This window comes from Sceloporus occidentalis, unplaced genomic scaffold, assembly GCF_023333645.1.
Source record: "Sceloporus occidentalis isolate IW3139 unplaced genomic scaffold, rSceOcc1.0.p SCAF_5, whole genome shotgun sequence".
Taxonomy (NCBI): domain Eukaryota; kingdom Metazoa; phylum Chordata; class Lepidosauria; order Squamata; family Phrynosomatidae; genus Sceloporus; species Sceloporus occidentalis.
Window position 1 is genome coordinate 117,163,273 of NW_028316985.1, and position 24,574 is coordinate 117,187,846.

Sequence of the window (24,574 nt, forward strand, 5' to 3'; positions counted from 1 at the left end):
CTCCATCCAAGGGACGCCCCTTTCTCCCAAACTGTACAGCCCCTTTGGGCCTGAACAGACAGGCCAAACTAAAGCTGCTTTGGGTCACTTTGGAGGTATGCTGTTTAAATGATACATGTGTCCTAAGAGGCCGGAAGCTGTGCCAAAGCCAAGCTCCAGTCCTAAGAACTGGAGCACAGCTTTGATGCAGCTTCAGGCCTCTTAAGATGTGTGTGTCATTTAAACAGCATACCTCCAAAGTGACCCAAAGCAGCTTTATTTTGGCCTGTCTGTTCGGGCCCTAAGTTAGCAGAGTGGTTACGATGCCAGAGTCAGCATCTTAGGGAGAGAACAGACAGGAAAAAGAAGTTTGAACCTGCTTTTTCCTACAGCGGTTCAAAACCCCGCTGTTTGTACCAGCTGCTCCCAAAGCAGACCAAATGCTCATGGCTTGCCCCCCACAGTGTCAAGCAATACCACTGGGTAATAGTATTTTGTTGTTGTTATTGCCTTCCCACCATCCATGTGCACTATTGCACAAACACACGGCTAGCAACTGCCTGCTGTCTACATACAAACCCATTGGATGGCCGCCCCTTTGACTAGTCAGAGTCACACCTGTGATCCTCCATTGGTACAGGGCATTGGAGCATCATTATGCCCCATAAAACACTGGCAAAGCACAATCATGGGCTCCCCCTACATGCCCCCTTCACCCCCCCTTTTCCCCATGCCCCCTGTTGGACTGTCTAGTTTGGGCATGTTGTAATTACATCCATTGGAGGTATCACAGGCGGGTTACAGACCGCCGAGAAGCAGCGGTCTGGCTCCGCCTCCGCTTGCAGCATCCGGGAGCCACAGCCTTTAAACCGCGTGGCTCCCGGACGCTGCAGAGAAGGAGCGCGGAATCACGCTCCTTCTCAGGGTCTGGAAGAGACGCCGCAAGGCGCTAGTCACACGCTCGCGGCATCATTTCTGGGGCACGATGTACAGACGCAACGCGTCCGCTACATCAAGATGGCGGTGGCCATGTGGAATGGCCGCCGCCATTTTGTGCGCGTGGAGCACATACTAGGGTTAGGGGGGTGCGGAAGCACCGCCCCTTCCTAACCCTAGTACGCGCTCGTCGCGTACTATATGGCGGTTTGTAACCCGCCACAATTTCACTTTTTTGCATTGCCACCCTGACCGCTTGGGTATGCTCCATCCTTTTTTTAAATGCAGACCTGCACTGGTGTGTTTATATTCAGCTTTAGTGTTAGGGTTAGGATGGATCGCTCCTTCAAAACCACTCTTGCATTGGGGCGTTTATATGCAGGGTCGCAGGTGTGCATTTTCCAGGTTAAATTGGAATATCATGGGATCTTTTTGTTCCAGTTTTTAGTCCCAGAACATGGCTTCAATCCAGTTTCTGCCTGCTTTGGAGGTGTGCATCATCTAAATGCCCCAGCTTTAAAGTAGTTTGAAACTACTTTATTTGGCCTATGTGTTTCACCCCAATGGTAAAATTTTCCTGCTTTGGTAGGCTTAGCTCTAGACAGGAGGAAAGGGCTATGTGCAAACAGCCCCTTTAGCTAAGATTTCTCTCTTGGGCGGGTTACAGACCGCCTCTTTGGGGCGGGCTGCACCCACCCCTTTCCCCACTGTATCGGGGCCTCAGTGTTCAGAGCGGCAGCCGCTGAGGCCCCGATCCGCCGCTTTTCGGGCTGCGGGGAAGCAGCAAAAGGCCCCTTCCCCGCAGCCTGAAAAGGGGTGTCCCTGGGGCTTCAAGCCCCAAGGACACCCCGTGGCGGCGGGGAGGAGGAGAAAGGGGCCGCTTGGCCCCTTTCTCCTTTGGTCCGCTGGGCGCAGCCGTCTGAAGGCTGCGCCCAGTGGACCAAACCAGGAAGGAGCTCCGAAACGGAGCTCCTTCCTGCTCCGTGGAAAGGGCCATATAGAGGCGGCGCGGTCGTGACGTCCTCATGGCGGCGGCCGTGCAGAACGGCCGTTGCCATTTTGTGCGCGCAGAGCGCGCACTAGGGTTAAGGGGTGCGGAAGCACTGCCCTTTCTAACCCTAGTACGCGCTCTGTGCGTACTTTCGTGCCCGTCTGTAACGGGCCATAATTTCTAAACAGTGAAATATATTCTGTCTCTCTTTCTCTCTTTTCCTCTCCCCCACTCCCCACCCCTCTGTGACTGAACAACAAGCTGGAAGTACATAATGCACAGCACATAATATCACAAGAGACCATTCCTAGGTCTCAGGTTTTGGTCCAGAAACTTCTGGGCCTGGGACAATCCTGAATTGGGAACCCTATGAATAGCAATACAATGTAAGTTCATGTAACTATATCTGGTTGGCTTTAAAGATAGAAACTGGATGTTATAAACACAATCCAAGTCCAATCCACATGTTTACCAATTATTATTTATCAGTTTATAATTTGGCTCAGAATATGTACATTTCTGTTTTTATTCATTCTTTACTGACCAGGAACTATTTCAGCTTCTTCTAAATTTGAGAAATCAAAGTCCATAGGTGGTTTCAGGATGTTCTCAACTTCTGTTAGCCTTGTTTTCAGCTTTTGCTGGGCAGCATCATATTCAGCTAAGAGCCTGGCAAATCTTATCTGTAAATTATCTAGCATTATTTCTATGTGGTTAACTTTTTCCTCTATATCTTTAGGATCTCTTCCTCCGCTTGCAGCTTCTAAGTCAAGTAATCCGTCTTTCATAAGGATTTGTTTTCCCTTCTCTTCCAGCATGGCTTTTGCATCTGGATATTCTGTTAGAGCCTCCATCAGATCATCTTTATATAGACAAAACAAGTCTGAATAGCCAATACTTCTAATGTTGGCTGTCCTCCGATTTCCAGCTTTGCTACCTTTAATGTTAAGAATGCTGATCTCACCAAAATAGCTTCCATCACTTAGGACAACAAACTGAGTGACTCCGTCATCAGCTACCACTGCAAGTTTGCCTTCTTTGATAATGTACATTTCTCGCCCAATGTCACCTTTCCGGCAGACATAATCTCCAGGACTGTATACCTGAGGCTGTAGTTTTAAGACTAGTTCAACCAACAGACCAGCTTCACAATCTGCAAAAATTTGGACTTTCTTTAATGTTTCCAGATGAACATTAATGGCAATTTCTGCTCGTAATTTATCTGGAAGAAACTTCAAGACTTTTCTTTCATCCACTGCCTTCTTATTTGTCCACAGATAATCAAACCACTTGATAACTCTTTTTTCTAAGTCTTTGCTCACGTTCCGAAACTGCATGTACTGCTTGATAGCATCAATCCTTGCTTGAAATTCTTCTCTGGCGGCATTCATGTTAGAGATCATAGAACCAATATTACCAACAATAGTAGCAAAAATTAATACACCAACTAAGAAGTCAACAACAACAAATAAATATTCTACATCTCTCACAGGAGGAGGCGTTTCACCAATAGTTGTCAGAGTCAGTGTTGACCAGTAGAGACTATATACATATTTTCTAGCAAGCCGGCCAAATTCAGGATGAGTAATGTTGGGATAGACCCATGTGTCTGTACCGAAGCCAATGGCTTTAGAGATTGAGAAGTAGATACATGCATTCCAGTGTATAATAATTATAATATACATGATGAGATTAGAGATCCTGAAGATATTTGGGTAGCTTGTTCTTGTTTCTGTTTGCTGGAAGAATTCAAACAAACGAGATATTCTAAGTAATCTGTTTATTCGTATTTCTGGGTAGTTCAACCCTAATTTGAAATAAAGCAGATCAGTTGGTATGATGGAAAGTACATCTAATTTAAATTGAACTGTTCCTTTATATCTTTTCTTAAGTTTAATTTCTTCTTTCACCAACAAACCTTGTTCCAGGTACCCTAAAATAAAGTGTAAAAAAAAGACTTCCTGATATTTTCCTTTGTTAAATTTTAACTGGTGTGACAAAAAGCAAGTACAGTTGTGGAGTGCATGTATACTACTGAATTATAGCAGTTTGGTACCACTTTAACTGTTATTTCATTTATTTATTTATTAGACTACATATACCCGCCCTTCAGCCCTAAAGGCTATCAGAGCAGCTTACAATTATTATTTTTAAGTTATGGCTCCATCCTACAAAATCCTCAGATTGTAGTTTGTTGAACATTTGGGGGCTCTAGTCCTTTCCCATCAACTACCACAGTGGAGCTCTCTAGCAAAGAATTCTACTTAAATCATGTATTGTTTTGTGTTTCTATAGGATGAAGCCATAGCAAGTAAACTGAGATCAAAGATCTGTCACTCTACAGTCATTGTGGCCATTTTAAACTATTTGATGAACTGGACACCTTTCAAGTGGTGGAAATGCTTAGTATATTTTTAGTTCCACATCTTATTAAAAATATCATGAAGCAGGGAAATGGAAGTATATGTTAAGTGAGCACCTGAATTTACCAAATGTTTTCATAATACATCAATGAAATTTCACTTTCTGTTAAAAAAAATCTCAATTCTTCCTCTTATCTGTAATATGAAGGTTTGTACAGGTAAACTGTTTAATATTTTTATACTTTAATATTATTATATTTTTATTCCAAGAATATTTGGATGGCATACATAGTGCCTTCATTTTTATCCCTAGAAAAATATTAAAATAGACAGGCAGAGAAAAAAGGCCCATTCAAATGGCCAAACAAACCATGGTCTCTTGGCACAGGATGTAGTGTCAAGAACACATTTGCCCAACAAATTGTGGTTTCCTTCAGCATGAACTAGTAACCAGTTCAAGTGCTTCCTCTTCCTCTCCTCTTTTACTCATTTCTTTCATTTACTGGAAAAGAGATTCCTTCCTATATTAAACCACGTGTTTCACATGCTTTCCAAACTCCATACCGAAGCAGCAGGGAACTTTTTGGGCCCTCCAGAAGCTGTTACATTACAATTCTCATAAACTCTGATGGGTGGCCATCTCACCAGGCAGATAGGCATAGTAAATCAAGGACATGTAACGTTCTACAAGTTCTTTTCACCCCTGCCATCTCTACAGAATTGGATAGAATGCCACAGTTTTATCCTAGTTGAACCTCCATAGTAAGAGCTAAAGTACACAAATATTTGACTACCTGAAAGATGCTCTGTTTTTCAGTGAAACAGCTCACATATGAGATGGGTGGTGATCAAAAACCTTTTAGTGACTGAACCCATTTATTTATTTATTCAATTTCTATCCCACCTTTATCCCTGAAAGGGATCCAAGGAGGCTCACAAATAAAAATTCTAAAAACATATTACAATAAAGCAATTAAAAATATCATCTAAAACAGTATAAAATTACAGGCATTAAAACCACACTAAAACCATGATACCCACCCTATATAACAAACACTCAAGCCACCCCATGATTATACATCAAAACCCTGCCTAAATAACGCTGTTTTTGCTTGCCAGAGAAAGGCAAGCAGGGAGGGGGGCAGCTTTGCTTCTCATGGAAGGGCATTCCAAAGGGCAGGTGCAGCCACCAAGAAGGCTCTCTCTCTCGTGTCCTCACCGGGACCGAGAAAAAGCCTTCCCTGGAAGATCTTAGGGCTCTAGCAGTTTCATATGGGGAGATATGGCTTCTCATATAATCTAGACCTAAGCCATGTAGGGCTTTATAGGTCATGGCCAGAACTTTGAATTGTGCCTGGAAACAAACCGGTAGCTAGTGAAGCTGTTAACAAGGGAGTTGTATGCTCCCTGTAACTGGCCCCGGTCAGCATTCTGGCTGCAGCGTTTTGCACACGCTGAAGTTTTCGAACAGTTTCCATAGGCAGCCTTATGTAGAGTGTGTTACAGTAATCCAGATGGGATATAATCAAGGCATGTGTCACTGTAGCCAGATCTGACGTTTCAAGGAATTTATAGAAATCTCCCTTCCAGAGATTCTACTTAGCATCATTACTGTTCAGTTTTAAGGTCAGATTAATCTTTTAATTGGCTGAGCATTTTATTCGGTATTTTGGTTAATAAATAAATTGAGTACCCAGCTTGTTGGGGGCAATTAGCTTACACATTGTAAACTGCTTAGGGAGTGCTTAAGTGCGCTGATAATGGTATAGGAATGTACTTGCTATTACTGTATTGCTACTGCTGTTTCCCCAACCTAGTGGCCTCTCCCCAGATGTGTTAGATTATCATTCCCAGCTAGCATGGCCAAAGGTCATACCAGCTGAGGGTAATAAGAGTTATAGTCCATCACATTTGCATGGTGGGGAAAGTCCACAAAGAGGGTGATGATAAATTTATTATGGTTATATCTTTGGTAAGGTTTCATGGCTAGATAGGAAACCATTCAGAATATCAGCTCTTTATAATTAAGTAACTGTATTGAAAAAACATAGTTGGCAAAGATATTTCTAATAATTTACATATTCCTATATACACAAAGTTTTGCAAGATTATATTTGCTTTGTTAATGGTTTTTTAAAGTGCTTTTTAAAATGCTCAGTACAAATAAAAATGTACTGACAAGATGATTTAAAAAATATATGCTTACCTGTCCTGGTTCGTACAAACATGTCAGCAACATAGATAACATCTGATATATAATCAAAAATGAACCACATTTGTAAATTGTTGCTCTGAAGTTCATCGAAACAGGCTCTGAATAAGAAAGAGAAACAAGCAGAATTTAAAATGAACCATTTGGTCATTCACAATGTAGCACCTTTCTAACTGAAAAAGAGAAGTTGCTAGCTTGAGCTTTTGTAGACATGAATCTGCTACCACAGATGCATGTGGACAAGTGTATAAAAGCTCATGTTACCAACTTCTGTCTTTCAGTTACTTCCATATGTGGTACAAAATGCCTTTGCATACAGATTTCCCAGACTAATACGGCTATGTATTTGAATTCTTTACAGTTAAGGATACAAGCCATTGGATACATGCCCTATGGAAATGTACTTTCAGAAGTGATCTCCATCTCTGTGAGATTGCGGGATGGTGACATTTCACTTAAGGATATAGACAAATGGGCATAAGTCAGTAGTATGGCAAAAAGATCCTATGATGAAAAAAATTGAAAGCTGAGCATTATTTGTTTTCAAAATATGATAACCTTGGGCTTAAATTGTAAGAGAACAAATTATTGCTGAACAATAGGAAAATATTTTTGACAGTAAGATCAATAATGCAAACAATTATTGGGTTGAGGAGCAGGCTGTTCATTGTCAGATTTTTCGAGCAGTGTCTGGACAGCCATCTATTGAGAATGCTTTAACTGGATTTCCTGCACTGAACAGGAGGCTTGACTAGATTGACTGCAATGCCCCCTTCTAACGCTACAATTCAATTATTTATTTCCCCAAAGTGTGTTTTTCCTATATCCCGAGTAACCTTCAATTCTCATTTTGTCCACCACAAAGTTTTCACCACAAACTCAGATCAGAACTGCGTAGGCCAGTGCTCAAGATGCTTTTCAACATTTGCAGTGCTGCCTTCATACATGGTATGAGCTCCCAGTGGAAGCTTAATGTCACCACTTCACTAAGGGCATAATGCAACAAAAATTTTATGAGGTTGAAAAACTAAGTGCTGCCAGAATAGGTTAAAATATCCCTGAGACCCACTGCCTTATTGCATGAAAAAAGAAAGCCAAAGAGCAGGAGAGTAGCAGCTTTCTCTATGCCTCTCTGCCTGCCATTGTAGCACTTCTGGTCTGCCTCCCAAGGGAGATGATCATAAAAATGTGCCTTTTATGACTGGGAAAATCCATTTCACTGTCTCTCCGTTATAACTGTCTCTCTCAGGAAGGAGAATAGAAGTGCTACGACAGCATGTGGTGAAGAACAGAGGAAGCCCCTGTTCTCCCACTCCATTTCGGCTTTTGTTTCTCATGCGATGAGGCTCCACATTTGAAAAGTGTTTAGTTTTCTTATCTGTACATACATTTTTAAGATAATTGAATCTTATTGTGCTGATAAAGAGTAATTAAATTAATGATGAAGCAATCAGATTATCTCTTTGCTACCAAACTGACTTACATAAACATTTTCAAGCCACATACAAGCTTTCTTGCCAAACCAAAATGAAATTCAGGACAGGACTGAAAAATATCTATCTTGCCTACAAATCACCTTTATCATTGACAAATTTATACATAGCATTTCCTGAACATTCCATGTGCTTTACATACATTATAGTAATAATAATTACTTGCAAGGAAAGTAGTTATCCTAGCTGTATTACACACTGGAGGGGGAACTGCACTGAAGTAGAGAGATTGTGGTTTGCATAAGTTCACTAGATGAGTTATTGATGACTGTTCCATTTGAGCTGGGCATTGCCTAGTTCACAGCTCAGTTTCTCAAGCCACAATTCTATGTGTAACCTACTTTCCTAGTTTAAATCCTCACTAAAATTAATAGGCTTATTTTTTACAAAAAGATAGGCATAAGATTGCACTTTTAAAATACTATATTGGTTAGCTGGTGAAAATTACATCCAGTTTCAACATGTCATGGTTTCATCTTTATATACAACAACTTTTATTTTATTCTTGAAAGGCTCTTAATTTCCTTTTATTTACTTTCTGTTTAACAGACAAACTGATATGTCTATTATGAACCAATATGCCATCCAATAATGTTATTTTACAATACCTAGCAATGATCATCGTCCAGTTGTACATGACAGGCAATGTGATGCAAAACAGCCAATTGTAATATAAGTTTCCTGAAGGATCGATGACAAATACCTCCTTCTTCTCCCTAAAGAATGAAGAGAAAGGGGGAAATGATGTTACTGAGAAACTGGTACAATATGGCCATCATGAATAAAATCCAGCAGCACTTTGTACAATGCGATGTGTTTAACTATTCCACTGCAACCGAGTGACTTAACTTAGTGCCATATGCTGTAGATATTAATAAATATACTGAACAGAATATTAGTGTACTTTTGCTCTTTGTGTTTACCAGTGAGCCAACATCAACATGGCCAGTATAAGAAATTGCATACATTAGTTTGCTGTAGTGAAAATGAATTCTGTGACACACTAAAGACTAACAAATTTATTACTGCGTTTTTATAGAGTAAACTTCAGTATATGAACTGCCTGTTGCACTTCTTGCTGAAATCATATACACATTGGCTGTATCCACACTGCAAACAGAATCTAGTTTGACACCACTTTAGCTGCCATGGTTCAATGCTATGGAATTCTGGGATTTGTAATTTTGTGAGACATTAACCTTCTTTATCAGACAGCGCTGGTGCCGCAACAAACTACAAACCCCAGGATTCCATAGCATTCAGCAATAGCAGTTAAAGTGGTGTCAAACTGAATTATTTCTGCATTACAGATGGAACAACTGTCTCTCTTGAGAAAAGGTACTGCCATTCATATGTCTCTTCAATTATAAATTCTCTAAATGGATCTGACAATATATGTATGCATGGATGTCACTCCTATGTAATAAAGTCCTACAACAAATTAGTAATATTAACAAACATTTGTGGTCAGCAGTTGGTTTTAATGGAAGGCCATTTTGAGAAAGGATGATTAATAGAAAGCCACGATAATATTCAGCCCATTAAAAAAAAGATCACTGGCCTAGCAGTAGTCACCACTTTCCATGCATCTCTTGGAGAGTAAAACAGTATTCCTTCAAGGCCAGAATTGGTCCCAATTGTTGAGCCTATCATCTAGAATCGTGTAAAGATTATATGGTTTCTTCTTTTGCTAGAACTCCTACCTGAACACTTACCCACCCACACATGCGCACTATAAGCATGCCATCTCCTCAAGATACACATTCATATATATTGACATTGTGACTGTGTTGTGAGGTTTGTGAAAGCTGTAATCCAACCTATACTACAGTGGTAACATATGACTCTGCCTCAATATATTGCATGGTGTTAGATGGAAGCATTTAACCCTAAATTAAGAATACTTACTTCTCCTCCTTATTTTTCTTCTCAGGTGTACCTTTATTTGTCTTCTGGTTTTCCTTATTTACCTTTTCCACTGTGGCTTTCTCTCTTTCACCATCAGATTTACTGGAAAAGGGATTAATATTATATAGACATTACAATAAAAATAAAGAAGTTCTATTATGTACAGATGTACTTCAGGGCTAGCCTATATACATAAGTATATTATGCGAATTGCTGCAGATTTTTACACGTTCGCATCCACACACATTTGCCATCACCCTTCTGCACAATTTCACATTTATTTGCCCTCCCTCTGCTGAAAATGCACTTCTATGTGAGTCCATGCAAAGTAGGATAGACAGCCACACATTTGATAATGCACATCCTCATTGATATTCACAGATACTCCAGTAAAACCCATTAATCCTTTTTCAGCTGAGTTTATGAAGGGTTCTTTTTTTTTTTTTTTTTTGGGGGGGGGGGGGGCTAGCAAAAAGCCTGAATTTGTCCGAAACTTGAGTGTGGCCGGAGTGCAGTCTATGCAATTGGAATGTATTTTAATTGTAGATAAGCCCTCAGTTAAGCTTCTAATAAAGAAGCTTCTTTTTATGAAGTTTTTTTATTCCCCCCTGCCCCCACCAATTTCCTCCTTTTCTTCCATCTACTTGGAAATGTTTTTTAGCACTATCATTGTTGGGCGAATGGTAAAGAAAGGCTAGAGAAACACAGATGTTTGATGTCAGGATGCAGCAGTGTGTCTACTGTTAATGTAATAAAAACATGAACTGGGAAGGTATGGGATTCTAGTTGGTGATCCTTAGCCACTAACTGGAGGTCTTGCATTGAGCAAGGGATTGGACCTGATAGCCTACAGGGCCTCTTCCAACTCTATAATCCTATGATCCTACTGTAGCTGTGTGTGCCTGCCTTTAACTGGCAAGGTAAACAACATCTGCCTCAAGAATCCCGTGCTGAACATGCATGAACATGTCCTCATGCTAGCCCAGGGACTAATCTAGGTTGGGCCCTGGGCCAAGAAAGCACAGGCTCAGCCTTGCCTGTCTGTTCAGCCCCTCATTTGAAAAGGTATACACTTCCACAACCCATCCTAACCTATGAAAAGCCATTGGCTTTAATGAGAGGCAAAATTGATGACGCATTTTTATTTAACCATGATTTACTCTGTCTTTGGTAGTGTTATTTTAGGTAATATACTACAAACTACAGAGAGGTTTTATTTTTCAGTTGTAAGCTACTATAAACAATTTCTCCACACACTAAATAATTAAAATTTATATCCCATTTCAGATCAAGTAATAAAATTTTGTTCTCTTAACAAGTTCAACAAGAAGCTTCTTATGAAAGCAATAAAACAAAATCCGCAAATAAAATGCATATCTCCAAATAAAATACCACATCCAAAGTGACAAAGTTAAACATGTTTAAACGTATTCATTTCAACAGACAGTGTTGTCTGTGTTGTGCAGTACAGTGCAATTCCATGCTTCTGTGGGATTTACAATCAAGCAAGTGTGCATAGGATTGTAGTTTATGTTTGCTGGATATGTATTTTGTCAACAAGAGCAATCACTCAGTTAAACATCTTCAACACACATTCAGCCATATGGAGATACGTGTAAGTGAAAAAACATGGTTCAGGCTAATAATGATCATAATCCACACAAAGGGACAAAACAGGCTTCTCTGACAAAGTTGGATTGGGGCTGTGGCAGCCACATGCTGTGGCCCCAATCCACTGTGGCACCAGTCAAAAAAGGAGTGGTTTTCAACTTTAGTGGCTCTTCTGCAGCACCCTGGCAGCTACCCAGAGTATTGGGGGCTTGTGGCGTGTAACCACCATACTCCCAAAATGCCTGGAAGCCAGCCCACATGTGGGTAGTCAGGCAACTGGAAATGGTGCAAAGTAATGGTCAGTTTCACCCCCAAGTTAAGTATTTACACTTTCTGGTTTCAATGAGAGAGTTAAAGATGGGTACATCCTGTTACTGGGATTTGTTTCCATAAAAATAATTAAGTACATATATGTTTAACTGAATTGTGACATATGATAACAATATAGTGAAGAACATGCATGGCATTAAAAACCATTCCTATCATTCAAGTACAGTTCCTCAACAGAAAATGGTTATTCACATTCTTTACCTGTTTTTACCATCTTTTACTCTTTCAGTACTTTCACTTCTGTGCTGGAGAGCCAAGTTGTGAATATTTGAACTTGCATGGTGGGTTTCAGTCACCCCTATTTTTGTGGTCATAATTGAAATCTATTATCTGGGAAACAGTGAGGAAAATGTTTTTGATCAGAGCAGATAAAAGGACTTTAAACATAAGACCCAGAATTACAACTAAGTTGGTGGGGATGAAGCAAACATGTCACATTGAGACTTCAAGAGAAGAAATCCAAACAATCCAACCAATGGAGTCTTAAAGTACAGTTATTTTAAAGCTTCAATCCTGTACATACTCTTCTGGGAAATAAGCCCCATCGAATTCAGGGGGGCTTATTTCTGAATAGAAATATATAGTAAAAGTGAGGTTGAATAACCATGTGTTTACTGGTTGTATCAAGTGAATTGTATGAAATAGTAAATAGTACAGATATAAGAAAAAATAGGAACAAACGTATTTTGCATATGGATTTAGCCAAACGTAATCATATTTAAATTCCATTAAAATAAATGGGACTTACAAAGCCATCCTTTATTATGTTAAATACCTGCTCATATGGAAATCCTACTGTATTCAATGGAGCTTATCTCCAGGTAAGTGTTCACAGGATTGCAGCTGTACACCATGGGATTTATTTCAAAATAGACATAGATATGATTCTGCTACTTGTTGGATCATAACAAAATGTCAGAGATCTGTTTCATCTGCCATTCATCAGTCTACATGTAGGGAAAAAACACAGTTATTTCTCTTAGTTTAGTCATGGAAATTGCTTCGTGTTCACAACAGGTTACCAGCATAATGGAGGAGGGGGCTACATAATATATAGCAAAATAAATTCACATAGCTCCTCATTTTATTATGCAGAGTTTAGATGTTTTTCTCCCTGGAAATCATTATGGCATCTTCAGTGCAACCACATTTCAATATTACCCACTCCTTTCATTCCATTTAGCATTCCTAGTCAGACATCCATCCATTAATAACCCACCACTCCATTCACTCATGCTTTTTAAACAAAATTGAATGACATAAACAATAAATTACCAACCTCATTGCATTCATTCCATACTGCAGTGAATCCTGTGTGGGTGATGAATTCTTTGGCTTCCTAGGAAAGGATATGTCTATTAACAAATCAAATTGAGGGAAATAAACGAACTCAAAAATAAAAACAATGCTGCTTTTACTGTTGCAATATGATAGCATTATAGTCCCTGCTTGTGCTTACCGTGGAAATGTAGTCTGCTGTTCTTTGTGATGAAAGAAATCCTTTAAGTCTTCACACTGTAGCAGGCACATAAGGAAAATCCAAAATCAAGCAAATTTCTCTTTAGAAGTACCCTGAGCATGTACGATATAACAAGTAGCATTCAATAATTCTAAGTGTGCCCAGTTTAAAAACAAGATACCATTTGAGAGTTGGGCTTGATAAAAGTAATTATTGCCATTATCTACAGGAGCTACAATTTTATCCTGAAAAGAAGCTCAATGATTTTAGCAAGTGTCTGCCAGGCGGAAATGCATCAGGTTTAAGACTCTTCCGCTCCTAGAATTAAGGGAAGGAATATCAGTTGACTGGCATGCAATTTTTAAGAACATTAGTATCCATTAGGGAAAAGATGGCAACCTGAGTATTTTATAATATTATGAATATGTATGAGTTTTGTCAAATGTGTTGTGCTCGGACCATTCTGAAGCAGCAAAAATCAACTATCTCTCTGTCACATTATACCCTCCAACATTTCACAGATGAAAACAGATGTGCGACCAAGCAACATCAGAGTGCGGTCTGGTGGCGAAAGGCATTCATGAGGAAGAACACAAGCTAGAAGAAGCTGCAGCCATTTGTTTTTGCCTGGGTCTACAGGAAAAGGCAAGATTTCACTCCCTCTTTTCTCTCTCTACTTTTCCCCTTTCAATTCAGTTGCAGCACTTGAAGTAAACTGAGAACAAAGGGGGGAATCTGGGAGAGAAGAGAGACACTGGGACATTTTAAAAGCAGCTGAAAAAGTGGGATAAGAGAGGACAAGGGAGCACAGAGGATTACCATACATACTCAACTATAAATCAACTTCATGTATAAGTGGAGGGCAGCCTTGGCTGCCAAAATTATGGATTTTGATATGAACCTTGGATAAGTTGAGGAAAAGGCTTAGGGGGGCATGTCACAAAGGAGCTAAAGGATGAAGCAAAGGAAAACAATGTCAAAGAACTTGCAAAATTCTAGCAGCCACAACAGAAAAAAATATGATTATTTCTACTTATGGCTTTACATTTGAAATGCAACATTGTCATATTTTTGTCACACATACCCCTCAGTAATATAATAATAATAATAATAATATCCTTATCATTATTCTAGGTAATGCAGCTACCACAGCAACCTAATGGTGCCCTAGGGATAGAATACCCTGAAATATCCTTACTTCACGATGTGCTATCATCCCCAAGATTATTCTGCCCCCAGGAATGCCTCCATGCTGCTGTGAGTAGCTAAACTACTTCTTGAAGTAATGACAAGTGGTGTGTGTGTGTAAAAGAAAGGATGGAGAGAAAGAGAGCCTCAACTACTTGCATTACAGTTGTGGTCCCAACCCAATATTAGAATTCCACCAAAAGAGCTATTTGATAATTGAGAAATGTTTTCACTCCAGTTCCATTATATCCGAAGCTTAAATGTCTGGGAGTACTATGCAACTGTGCTATTTGAGCCCTTCAAAAGGAAAAAAACCAAAACAAAACCATTCCCTATTGGTTTATTCTCTCATTGCTTCAGGAACAAATAAAACCCTAAATCCCGTGGGTTGTACGGCATGCATAATTCCTATCCACATACGTTTATTTAGCAGGTGCAGCAATATCTGTATGTGCACATGAAAGTGTATCAGCCCTACTGACAGAAAAAGGAAAAAATGATTAAAGTACTAAGTACTTAGTTCAAGATTTAAACAGGACATTTTCCACTGCAGATATAGATTTTAAGTTCCTGGCTTGATCCATAGATCCTGGCAAATACAGTATGACCAATACAAAAGGAAAATATTTTTCTAGGACTTGTTAACTTCTTGGCAATAATAATATTTATCTTACCTTTATTTGAAGCACATAACTTCTTGGCAATAATAATATTTAACTTACCTTTATTTGAAGCACATAATCATGGATAACCAGAAGAACAGCAACAGCACCAGATTATTTCTGAACAGGTCATCTTTAATCTCTTCTTGTGTCTTGCTTAGTCAGATATTTTCTAATTCCTTTTAATCTCATTAAGGCTGTCGGCATTTGAAAGCTTCTAAACATTTTCAGGAAACAGAACACCAGTTTTTCACCATGCTTCTGGATAGGTGCTAAAGGTTTTGAAGGACTGTAATTGTAGCATATGATTCCCTTATGATTCCCTTATATACTCTCCATGCTAAAGCCTGTTCCAATGCCAGTATTCAGACTGAAGATCAGCTGCTCATGTGCCTCATGTGAGATTTGCACTCTCTCCCCTGAATTTTCAAAAAACCTGCAAATGCTTAATGGATGCTGCCAGAACAGCAATGTTTGCTGAGGCTTAGGCCTTCCCCTATTCTCACCAACATTACTCTGGACATGGTAATGCTAAGAAAATAAAATGTCCCTTTTCCCAATTATACCATCGTACCCATGTAGATGTTTATATCCTGAGCTAATTTTTTACAGTTTTTTTTTCACTTCTTCAAAATAATTTGCATTTATATGCAGAAATAATTTTAAAGATTTAAGACAACACGTATTTCTTTTCTCTAATCCCCAGTTTTTAACTATTATATCTAGACGACTGGGTCTCTGTTATTCTCATTTCCTGTTTGTCAATCTCAATCACATGCAGCAAAACACTGCTTACCTTCTTCCCAGTTAAAGATTTATACCCAGAGATCCAGAATTAATTTTGCATCCTGCTTGTTTTCAGTTTTTAATAGATAACAGAGGCACTGATTTATTCCCATTGCTGTGGTCATCACAGCAATGACTTATACTGAGTCAGATCATTAGTCCAGCTAGCTCAGTGATGTCGACGGTGTGTAGCAACTGTTTCCAAGGTTTTAGGCAGGAATTGTTTCAGCCTTTGCCAAAGATGCCAAGAATTGAAATCCAAACCATTCACTGTACATACAAAGCAGGTGTTCTGAACTATATGGCCTTATCATTCTCATTATCATCATGGCAGCGGTGATACTAGGGTCCTGGGCCGCACAGCAACTATGGCGGCAGCCTGATGGCGGTGTCCTATCTGCACGGCTGCCGCCATTTTCACATAATGGACACATAGCGTCATGGCGTGTGCATTACATCACAAGTGTGCCACTGGCGCACTTGTGACGTAACCCGGGCGCTGGTAAAAGAAGCTGGAAAAACCAGGTTATTTTATCTCCGAAGGGACGTCGCGCGGTCTAACAGCTGCGGCATCCTACCAGAGTTAAAATGGGCGCCTGCAGACCACCATTTTCAGGCGGTCTGTACTGCACTTCAGTTTACAACACTGAAGTAAACTGGGGACAAGGGAGGAAGAGGAAGGGGAGGAAGGGGGAGAAACTGTGACATTTTAAAAGCAACAGAAAAAAAACGACCAATAGAGGATTGATGGGCGGATATAGTATCTAAGCATCCCGCAGGTCCATGGTGGCAAAACTGTGGCATGTGTGGCACTGGGGAAACGCAAAGCCCTCTCTGAGGGCACGCAGCAGAGGCCCGGAGGAGCGAGGGAGAAGGAGAGTGGAGGATGTGCATGGGGAAGAAAGCCCCCGTGCTTCATTCCTCCACTTCTCCAGAAGGGATTCCAAAAGGTACTCCATTTTGAGCAGGGAGGCTAAATGGTCCAGTGCATTCTGGCCTGAGACAGACAGTCCAAAAGCGCCATGCTGCCGCCAATATTTGGGTTCCGGAGCGCGCAGCATCCACATGCTTGGGAACCCTAGGACGTATGGGCGGCAGCCTAATGGTGGCCTCCCATCCACATGGGGGCCGCCATCTTGATGTAAACGACACGCAGCATATAGATATTGCTGCGCGTCGCTTATGTCACGAGTGCAGCAATGGCGCACTCAAGATGGGTGTGCAGCAACCGAAAAAGAACTTGGTTTTTACGGGTTCTTTTTGGGGTGGAGGGACGCTGCGCTGTTTGGCTGCTGTGATGTCCCTCCATGGGAAAACAGGCCACCACCAGCCCAGACTTTTAGGGCAGTCTGTTTCGCGCCTCTGTTACTAAATTTCAGATGCCCTGAGACAATAGCCATGGAAAGTTGCATGTCCTAATGGCAAGCTTCCTAGACTGGTCTTTGGCCGTTTTAGCAAATGAGATACAGAAATAGATTGATCGTTGGTCTAATGATCAAACAGAACCTTTCTTATGTATGTTGTTGGTGTCAAGTCATTTCCATTCTGACTTATGGCAGCCCTAAGGTGATCCTATCATGGGGTTTTCTTGGCAGCTTTCTTCAGAGAGGATTGGCTATTGCCATCCTCTGAGGCTGACTTGCCCAGGTCACCCAGTGGGTTTACGTGGCCATGCTGGGAATCGAACCCTGGTCTCCAGAGTTGTAGTCCAACACTCAAAACCACAACAGCATGCTGGCTCACATCTTGTTTAGTATACTTCCCAGTCTTGTATTATGAACTGATAGCACAAACAAAGGCATCTATCATTCTAAGTAGATATGAGCTACTTGACAGACAGAGGAAGGAATCATTGCAAATGAAAGAAAACAATCTGCCTTTGTTACAGTTCCATTAAAAACAACAAGCATTTTATTTTTCAGTTTGCCAGCACAGCTGTCTTAGTTTATAGGCCCAAGAATTTTTATAGACTACCTCTATTTCTAACATATGCCAGCAAAGGCAGTTTGCCATGTGACTATGGGCCTCCAACAGAAGTGACCAACTTAATTCAGATCCAATAAAACAGGACCAAGATTAAAATACATAACAGTGTTCTTATTTACATGTCTGCTCAGACATAAAGCCCATTAATTTCAGTGGGGCTTTTCTCCAGATAAGCACCTCGACAATTGCAGCTTTAAGCTCAATGACTTTGTTAGGTGTATATTTATGTCTTTATGTTATATGCTGCCTTTCACCTAAATTTGACCCAAGACAGCTCACAAAATATACAGGTGGCTCTCCGTTTTGGAGGCCCGTGCTTATTCAAGCCCCATAGGCTTGAACGGAGTGTTCCCCTGTGTGCACGACAAGGATGCGTGCGCCATTGCAAATAGCAGAGGTCGCCCCTCCGCATAGATTCAAAGGTGTGCATCTGAGATCCGTGCATTAGGAGGGGCGACTGTACTTTAAAAAACAATACTAAAAAAAAATTCAAAACATCACATCAATAAAATAAGTTAAAATGAGGGAAATGATTGATATTTGGATTCAACGCACAAATAAATATATATACATATATATATAAATGTGTGTGTGTGTGTGTGTGTGTGTGTGTGTGTGTGTGTGTAATATATATAGAAGCTAGTAGAAATAGAATAAAGAGTTTAGCCTTTAAATGGGCCTCTAGAATAGAAAGGCAGAAATGGTTTTTAAAATACACACCACACACATGCACCCTGTAGAAGAGTTTTTGGATTCCAGGACACTGCTGGATGAAAAAGGTGGTTATCTTTTGAATTCCACACAAATGTTATAGAGAAGGTAGAACACTAATTAGATGGACACAGAGCCTCAACAGACCAGTGATAAATACTGGCCTGGCGGCAGAGTGGGGATATGGCATCCACACAACACACACCCCGATGCTGCCCTGACATTGCCGTCACACCGTGTGTGTGACTGCAGGTGGCGTTATAGCGCTTCTCTGGCACTGAGGCCAGACGACGCAACACCAAAGGAGCACCGAAAAGCCGTGGTGCCAGCGGCTATGGGGCCATTTCTGCGGTGCAAAAAGGAGATGCTTTTTGTGGGTCCTTTTTGCGCCACATAAAGGCCAGATTAGGGCTGCAGTGTGTAGTCACCGTGGCCCCTATCTGGCACTGAAAGGGGAAGCCTGTTCAACCTCACAATCCTCTTTTGCCTGAGAATCTTTTTGTAGTTAACGAACTAAAAGATAGATAATGCAAACATGAAAGTGAAGATGAACAGTTAATAATGAGACTTTGGCCTGAAATCATGGTTCAAGCTTTGGTCAATTGCATAGCTTGCATGATAGTTAAAATTAAGCCCAAAAAAGTACTTTAGAAGGAGGTCTGTAAATACGATGAAGGGAATTTTATTTTGAGTAGGTGGGAGGTGTAAACAGGAGCAAGGATAATGTATTTATTTTAGGCATTTGTGCTTTGTTGAATATTTTGATGACTTATAAAGTCACAGGGGTGGGGAAATAGTGCCAGGGAAAGGGATTTAAAACTTGTGTCAAATCTGGGGTGTGCCTACTTGCCTAGGACATCCCTTGTTGCAAGACTGTAATTAATAAATGGGATATTTACAAAACATGGATAAATGACTTCTTTTGTCCTGATTAATTTGATTTTGTACTTTGGTACTTAGAAAATTCTATCTCACAAAAATAAAAAATTATTAAAAACATGACACACTTAATGTATGAAACCATTAAAATATATATAAGCCAGCACTTCAATAAGAAGCCTCCCTAGGTGCAATTATATGTTAAAAGCCTTGTTTGAAAATAAAGATTTTTACCTTCAGGCCAAAGAGGAGGAGGGAAAGGTCCAGTCTAGTCTCTCACAGGAGGGAGTACCAAAAGAGAGGAGCAGCCACTGAGAAAACTCTGTATTTAAGCAATGATATGGGTGGTTGGCAAACCCACCCAACTTCAGGTGCCATGTAAAATACCCAAAGGTACTAGAGCCCATCTGATCTTGGAAGCTAAGCAGGATCAGCCCTGGTTAATACTTGAATGAGAGACCACCAACAAATGCCAGATGCTGTAGGCTATATTTCAGAGGAAAGAACTGGCAAAACTATCTCTGAATATCCGTTGCCTAAGAAAACCCTATGAAACTGATGGAGTCTCCATAAATTGACAGGCGACTTGAAAGCACATATACACCCGCTGTATGCCGAAGATCAGTACTGAATTTTGCCTGTTGGCTACAATTATTTCTCTCCTAGAAATTCTCCAGAGACTGGCAGCTGATGGCTCAGGTCCTGGCACTGGTCCATGGGCCACCTTTTTGATTAGCACTGTCCTAAACCATGGATAGGAATCACCCAGCTCTCCAGAAGTTTGTGTGCAATTCCCAGCAGTCCTAGCCATCATATCCAGTGGTAAGAGATGCTGGCAGTTGCAGTCCAACAACATATGAAAGGCTGTATGATTCCCACCCCTGCCCTAAACTTTTTAAAACATACTTATGGTGAAGTTGCCTTGGCTGACGTACAGGTGGAAACACTGACTGCAGTGTTATACTGATCTATCTCATTTTGAGACCCATTGAACTGAATGGGAGCTATAGACATTGAAAGACTTGCATAATTGTAAAGCATGTCTTTAAGGTAAAGTCTTCCTGTTCTTTGCATGGTAAAGTTCTCGCTTGTCATTCCTCTGACTTCAACAGTCATTTGAATAGAAGAGCAGATCTCATAGCCTGACAACTTTTCCTCAAGGCCTGTGGAAAAGGAGGTATCATGGCAAATTGGAGTGTTAACACTTTGAAGTTATACAGCTGAAAGTGGCTCCATTTGGATTGGTAGCTATACTCCCACTATTTCTTGGTAAATGTATGAAGTCAAGATAGTGCAAATTGCTTTCTCTATTTCATAATTAATCTTGAACCGGAAAAACTAGATTTGAGTTTCTGCCAGATGAACTAAGGTAAACATATATAACTCCTGGCAAGTGCAAGAACATAATAAAAGCAGCCTTAATTTAGCCATAATTTAATCAGAACTGATCGTGTTTATAAGAAATTTAAGGTTTATAAGAAACACAGAGGATTGGTTTTTTTAAGTGGTGATCCAATAAACACTACAATAGATTTCTTACACAATCCGGTCCTAGTAGCTATGTGGTTTAGGCAGCCAGAGATTAAAAATTTGCTGTCAAAGTTCTGTTGTCATCCAAAATTAATTGAAAGTTGTTTCACTGTTGCCATCTTAAACAGTACAAAAATATTCATAACCTTCTTTTTAATATACATAATTTATACATCTTTATTTCTCTGTTCTTGCATACGTGAGTGAATGTCAAGAGTGCGTCTTGGTTTTCCCCTGTTAAATAAAATACAATTCATTGAGTATTTGCCTCTGTGGTTCTTCTTGCCTCCAACTTTGGTAAACATAGGGATGATCCCAGGGCTGCATAACACAGCCAATATTTAGAGCTAATATTTAATTGCCCGAAGGCGAGCTAACCTTAAAGGAGAGCTCCTGTCCTGGTTACATAACTGCTAGTTTGGCAGAATCTGGGACTAGTGACGGGAGCTCACTCTATTCCACGGCACTTGGGCCTTGAATTGCTGAGCTGCCAATCTTGCGATCTTCAGAGTAAGCATCTTTAACTGCTGAGAAACCGCATGCCTATGCTTGACCTTCCACATTTGCTGGGGTTAGGGGCACAGGACCCCCGTGAATGTGGAAAAACTGCAAATAACAAAAACACTATGTTTTTACCTGAGAGAACATATCTCTAGGAATCTTTAGATCTGTTGGAATATCCTATTGTTTCCATTTTAGTCATCTTGGCTTTTGAGGCGAGCTAAGGCATTATTTACGCTCGTTCCTCCACATTTGCGGCTTTGACTTTTGCAGATTTGGTTATTCACGGATTTTATTAGTATGTTCTCTCTAGGAATCTCTAGGTCCTCCAGGGAAATTTTAACAAAAAGTCACACCGAAGGAACTAGAGATTTCAAGAGAGAACACTCCACTAGGCATTTGTAGCTCCCCCAGAGCAATTCTGTGATTAATGTCTGGCAAATATTGAGCTCAGGGTTGCACTGGAGGACCTAGAAATTCCTAGAGAGGCGTTCTCTCAAGTAAAAGCATAGTGTTTTTGTTATTTGCATTTTTTCCACATTCATGGGGGTCCTGTGACCCTAACCCAAGAGTATGTGGAGGGTCAGGTATATTTTATAAATGTGATTTAAAACAATTCCAATAAGAAGTATATTTTTTAAAAAAAAATCCAGAATGACTAAACAGAAGCTATCATATTTTTGGACATGAAAAATTAGAAAAGACAGCAGTGTTTGGTAAGATAGAAAGCAGAAGGAAAAGAGGAAGTCCACAATACAGGTGGCAAATGGCATCCTGCACACTTTGGTGTCTGGTGCGGGGTGGAGCTGTTTTGGGTGGCAGTGACCAAAAGGGCACACATGCCTCTCTTTTTTGCCGCTGCAGCAAACCAAAAGGGCTCTTCTGGGGTATCACCTAGTGTGGACCGCATCCCCGGCACCTCACTAGTGACACCACTGGCAGATGGGCCATGAGTTTGCTGGATTTCAGCAGGGCTGCTTATGACCTGGAATGCGTTTAACAAGTACAGTGGGCCCTTGGTATCCGCTGGGTTTCGTTCCAGGACTCAGCTTGGATATCAAAATCCATGGATGTTCAAGTCCCATTAAAGACAATGGCATAGTAAAATGGTGACCTTTACACAAATCATCAAAATCAAGGTTTGCTTTTTTGGAATATATGTATATGTGTGTGTGTGTGTGTTTGAATATTTTCAAACCATGGATTCTTGAATCTGTGGAGGGCTGACTGTACAATCTTTAGAGAGGCAGGATCTGGAGGTTGGAAAACACACACAATGATGACTGAATATGCTCCGTAGCTTAAAAATTATGGTTGAGTTGAGGGTGTGTCTACACTGTAGAAATAATGTACTGTGCCACCACTTTAAGCGCTGTAGCTGCAGCCTATGGAATACTGGGATTTGTAGTTTTGCAAGGCCTCTTGGCTTCTCTGCCAAAGAATGCTGGTGCATCACAAAATTACAAATCCCAGGATTCTGTAGGATGGAGCTGTGGGAGTTGATGTGGTGTCACACGGCATTATTTCTACAGTGTACATGCACCCTTAAGAAATAATGCAGTTTGACACCACTTAAAGTGCTCCATTCTGTGGAATCCTGGGTTTTGTAGCTTCACCTGGCATAGTGGTTTGAGTGTTGTCATACGACTCTAGATATCAGATACTGAATCTCTGTCCAGCCATGAAACCCCCTGGGTGACCTTGGGCAAGTCACACTCTCTCAGTTTTAGGATGGTCATAAAAACCCGCCTCTGACAAGATCTTGCCAAGAAAACCACAATAGCTTTGCTTTAGGGTCAACATAAATTGGAAACAACTTGAAGGTGTACAGCAAAAGCAACAATATCTTTAGCCTTCCCAGCCAGAGTGTTGGTGCCTCACAAAACTACAAATCCCAGAATTCTGTAGGACTCAGCCAGGGCAGTTGAAAGTGGTGTCAAACTGCATTATTTCTACAGTGTAGGTGCAGACAGAATAATTCCAACTGAGGAGGAAGTATGGAGCATCCCTAAAGTGAGCATGGCAAGGCTGCATCCACACTGCAGAAATAATCCAGTTTGACACTGCTTTAACTGTCATGGCTCAATGCTATGGAATTCTGGGAATTGTAGTTTTGCGAGACATTTATCCTCCGAGAGCTCTGGTGCCACAACAAACTACAATTCCCAGGATTCCCTAGCATTGAGCCAGAGTGGTTAAAGTGGTGCCAAACTGGATTATTTCTCCAGTATGGATGCAGCCTATGACTCTGGAGACTAGGTTCGTTTCCCAGCGCAGCCATGTAAACTCACTAAGTGTCCTTTGGCAAGTCACACTCTCTCAGCCTCAGGGGAAGGCAATGGAAAAACCCCCTCTGAAGAAACCTGCCAAAGAAACTCAATGATGGAGTCACCATAAGTGGGAAACGAAGGCACACAACAACAACAACAACATGTTTGTTATATTGTAGATGGATAGATAGAAGAGAGACAGCCTGGTCTAGTGGTTTTAGTGTTGGACGACTACTCTAGAGACCAGGACTCAGTTATGTAAACCCACTGAGGAGACATTAGGTAAGTCACACTCTCTCAGCCTCAGGGGACGGAGTCCATGGCAAACGCCCCTCTGAAGAAACTTGCCAGAGAAACCCCATGATGAGAGTCGCCATAAGTCAGAAACGACGCCACAACAGCAACATGTTTATTATATGATAGATAGATAGATGATAGATAGATGGACAGATGGATAGATAGATAGATAGATGAGATAGATAGATAGATAGATAGTCTGGAATGGTGGTTTGAGTGTTAGACGACGACCCTAGAGACCAGGGTTGGCTCAGTTATGGAAACCCACTGAGTGACTTTGAGGGAGTCACACTCTCTCAGCCTCTGAAGGGGGCCAGGGCAAACTAAGTGTTATTGTTATGGCGCCTGGGTGAGGCGGGAGCGGGGGCCCCCTAGCGGTGGCGCCACAATGGCGGGGCAGCAGCGCCTGAGCCCTGAGCCCTGCTGCCTGCCTCCCTCTGCGCCTGATTGGCCGTTGGGCGGCGGTTGGTTGGGACTGAGCC

At 41.0% G+C, this 24,574-nt stretch overlaps 1 protein-coding gene across 8 annotated transcripts; it reads right to left on the minus strand.

Moving 5' to 3' along the window:
- Nucleotides 1-1,976: 1,976 nt before the first annotated feature.
- On the minus strand, nt 1,977-24,371 carry CNGA1 (cyclic nucleotide gated channel subunit alpha 1). Of its 8 annotated transcripts, none has more exons than XM_089525200.1 (11): nt 24,361-24,371; nt 15,193-15,349; nt 14,184-14,230; nt 13,283-13,338; nt 13,103-13,162; nt 12,599-12,770; nt 12,025-12,153; nt 9,883-9,984; nt 8,583-8,690; nt 6,476-6,582; nt 1,977-3,839 (listed from the first exon to the last, which is right to left on the minus strand). In XM_089525200.1, exons 7-11 carry the CDS (start codon nt 12,135-12,137, stop codon nt 2,443-2,445), a joined length of 1,827 nt encoding a protein of 608 aa, XP_089381326.1. In that variant the 5' UTR covers nt 12,138-12,153; nt 12,599-12,770; nt 13,103-13,162; nt 13,283-13,338; nt 14,184-14,230; nt 15,193-15,349; nt 24,361-24,371; the 3' UTR covers nt 1,977-2,442. The 8 variants fall into 8 exon arrangements, with proteins under 8 accessions (XP_089381326.1, XP_089381325.1, XP_089381324.1 ...); XM_089525199.1 differs by lacking the exon at nt 24,361-24,371 and adding an exon at nt 15,929-16,249; XM_089525198.1 differs by lacking the exon at nt 24,361-24,371 and adding an exon at nt 15,929-16,249 and having other exon boundaries at nt 15,193-15,404.
- Between the last annotated feature and the right edge of the window lie 203 nt (nt 24,372-24,574).

Excerpts from the sequence above, each read along its gene's own strand:
- CNGA1 (XM_089525200.1), bottom strand. The coding sequence starts at position 12,137 with ATGACCACAAAAATAGGGGTGACTGAAACCCACCATGCAAGTTCAAAT. Across the intron at positions 6,583-8,582 it reads TGGACGATGATCATTGCTAG|AGCCTGTTTCGATGAACTTC; the intron begins GTATTGTAAAAT and ends TTTCTTATTCAG. Across the intron at positions 3,840-6,475 it reads GTTTGTACGAACCAGGACAG|GGTACCTGGAACAAGGTTTG; the intron begins GTAAGCATATAT and ends ACTTTATTTTAG.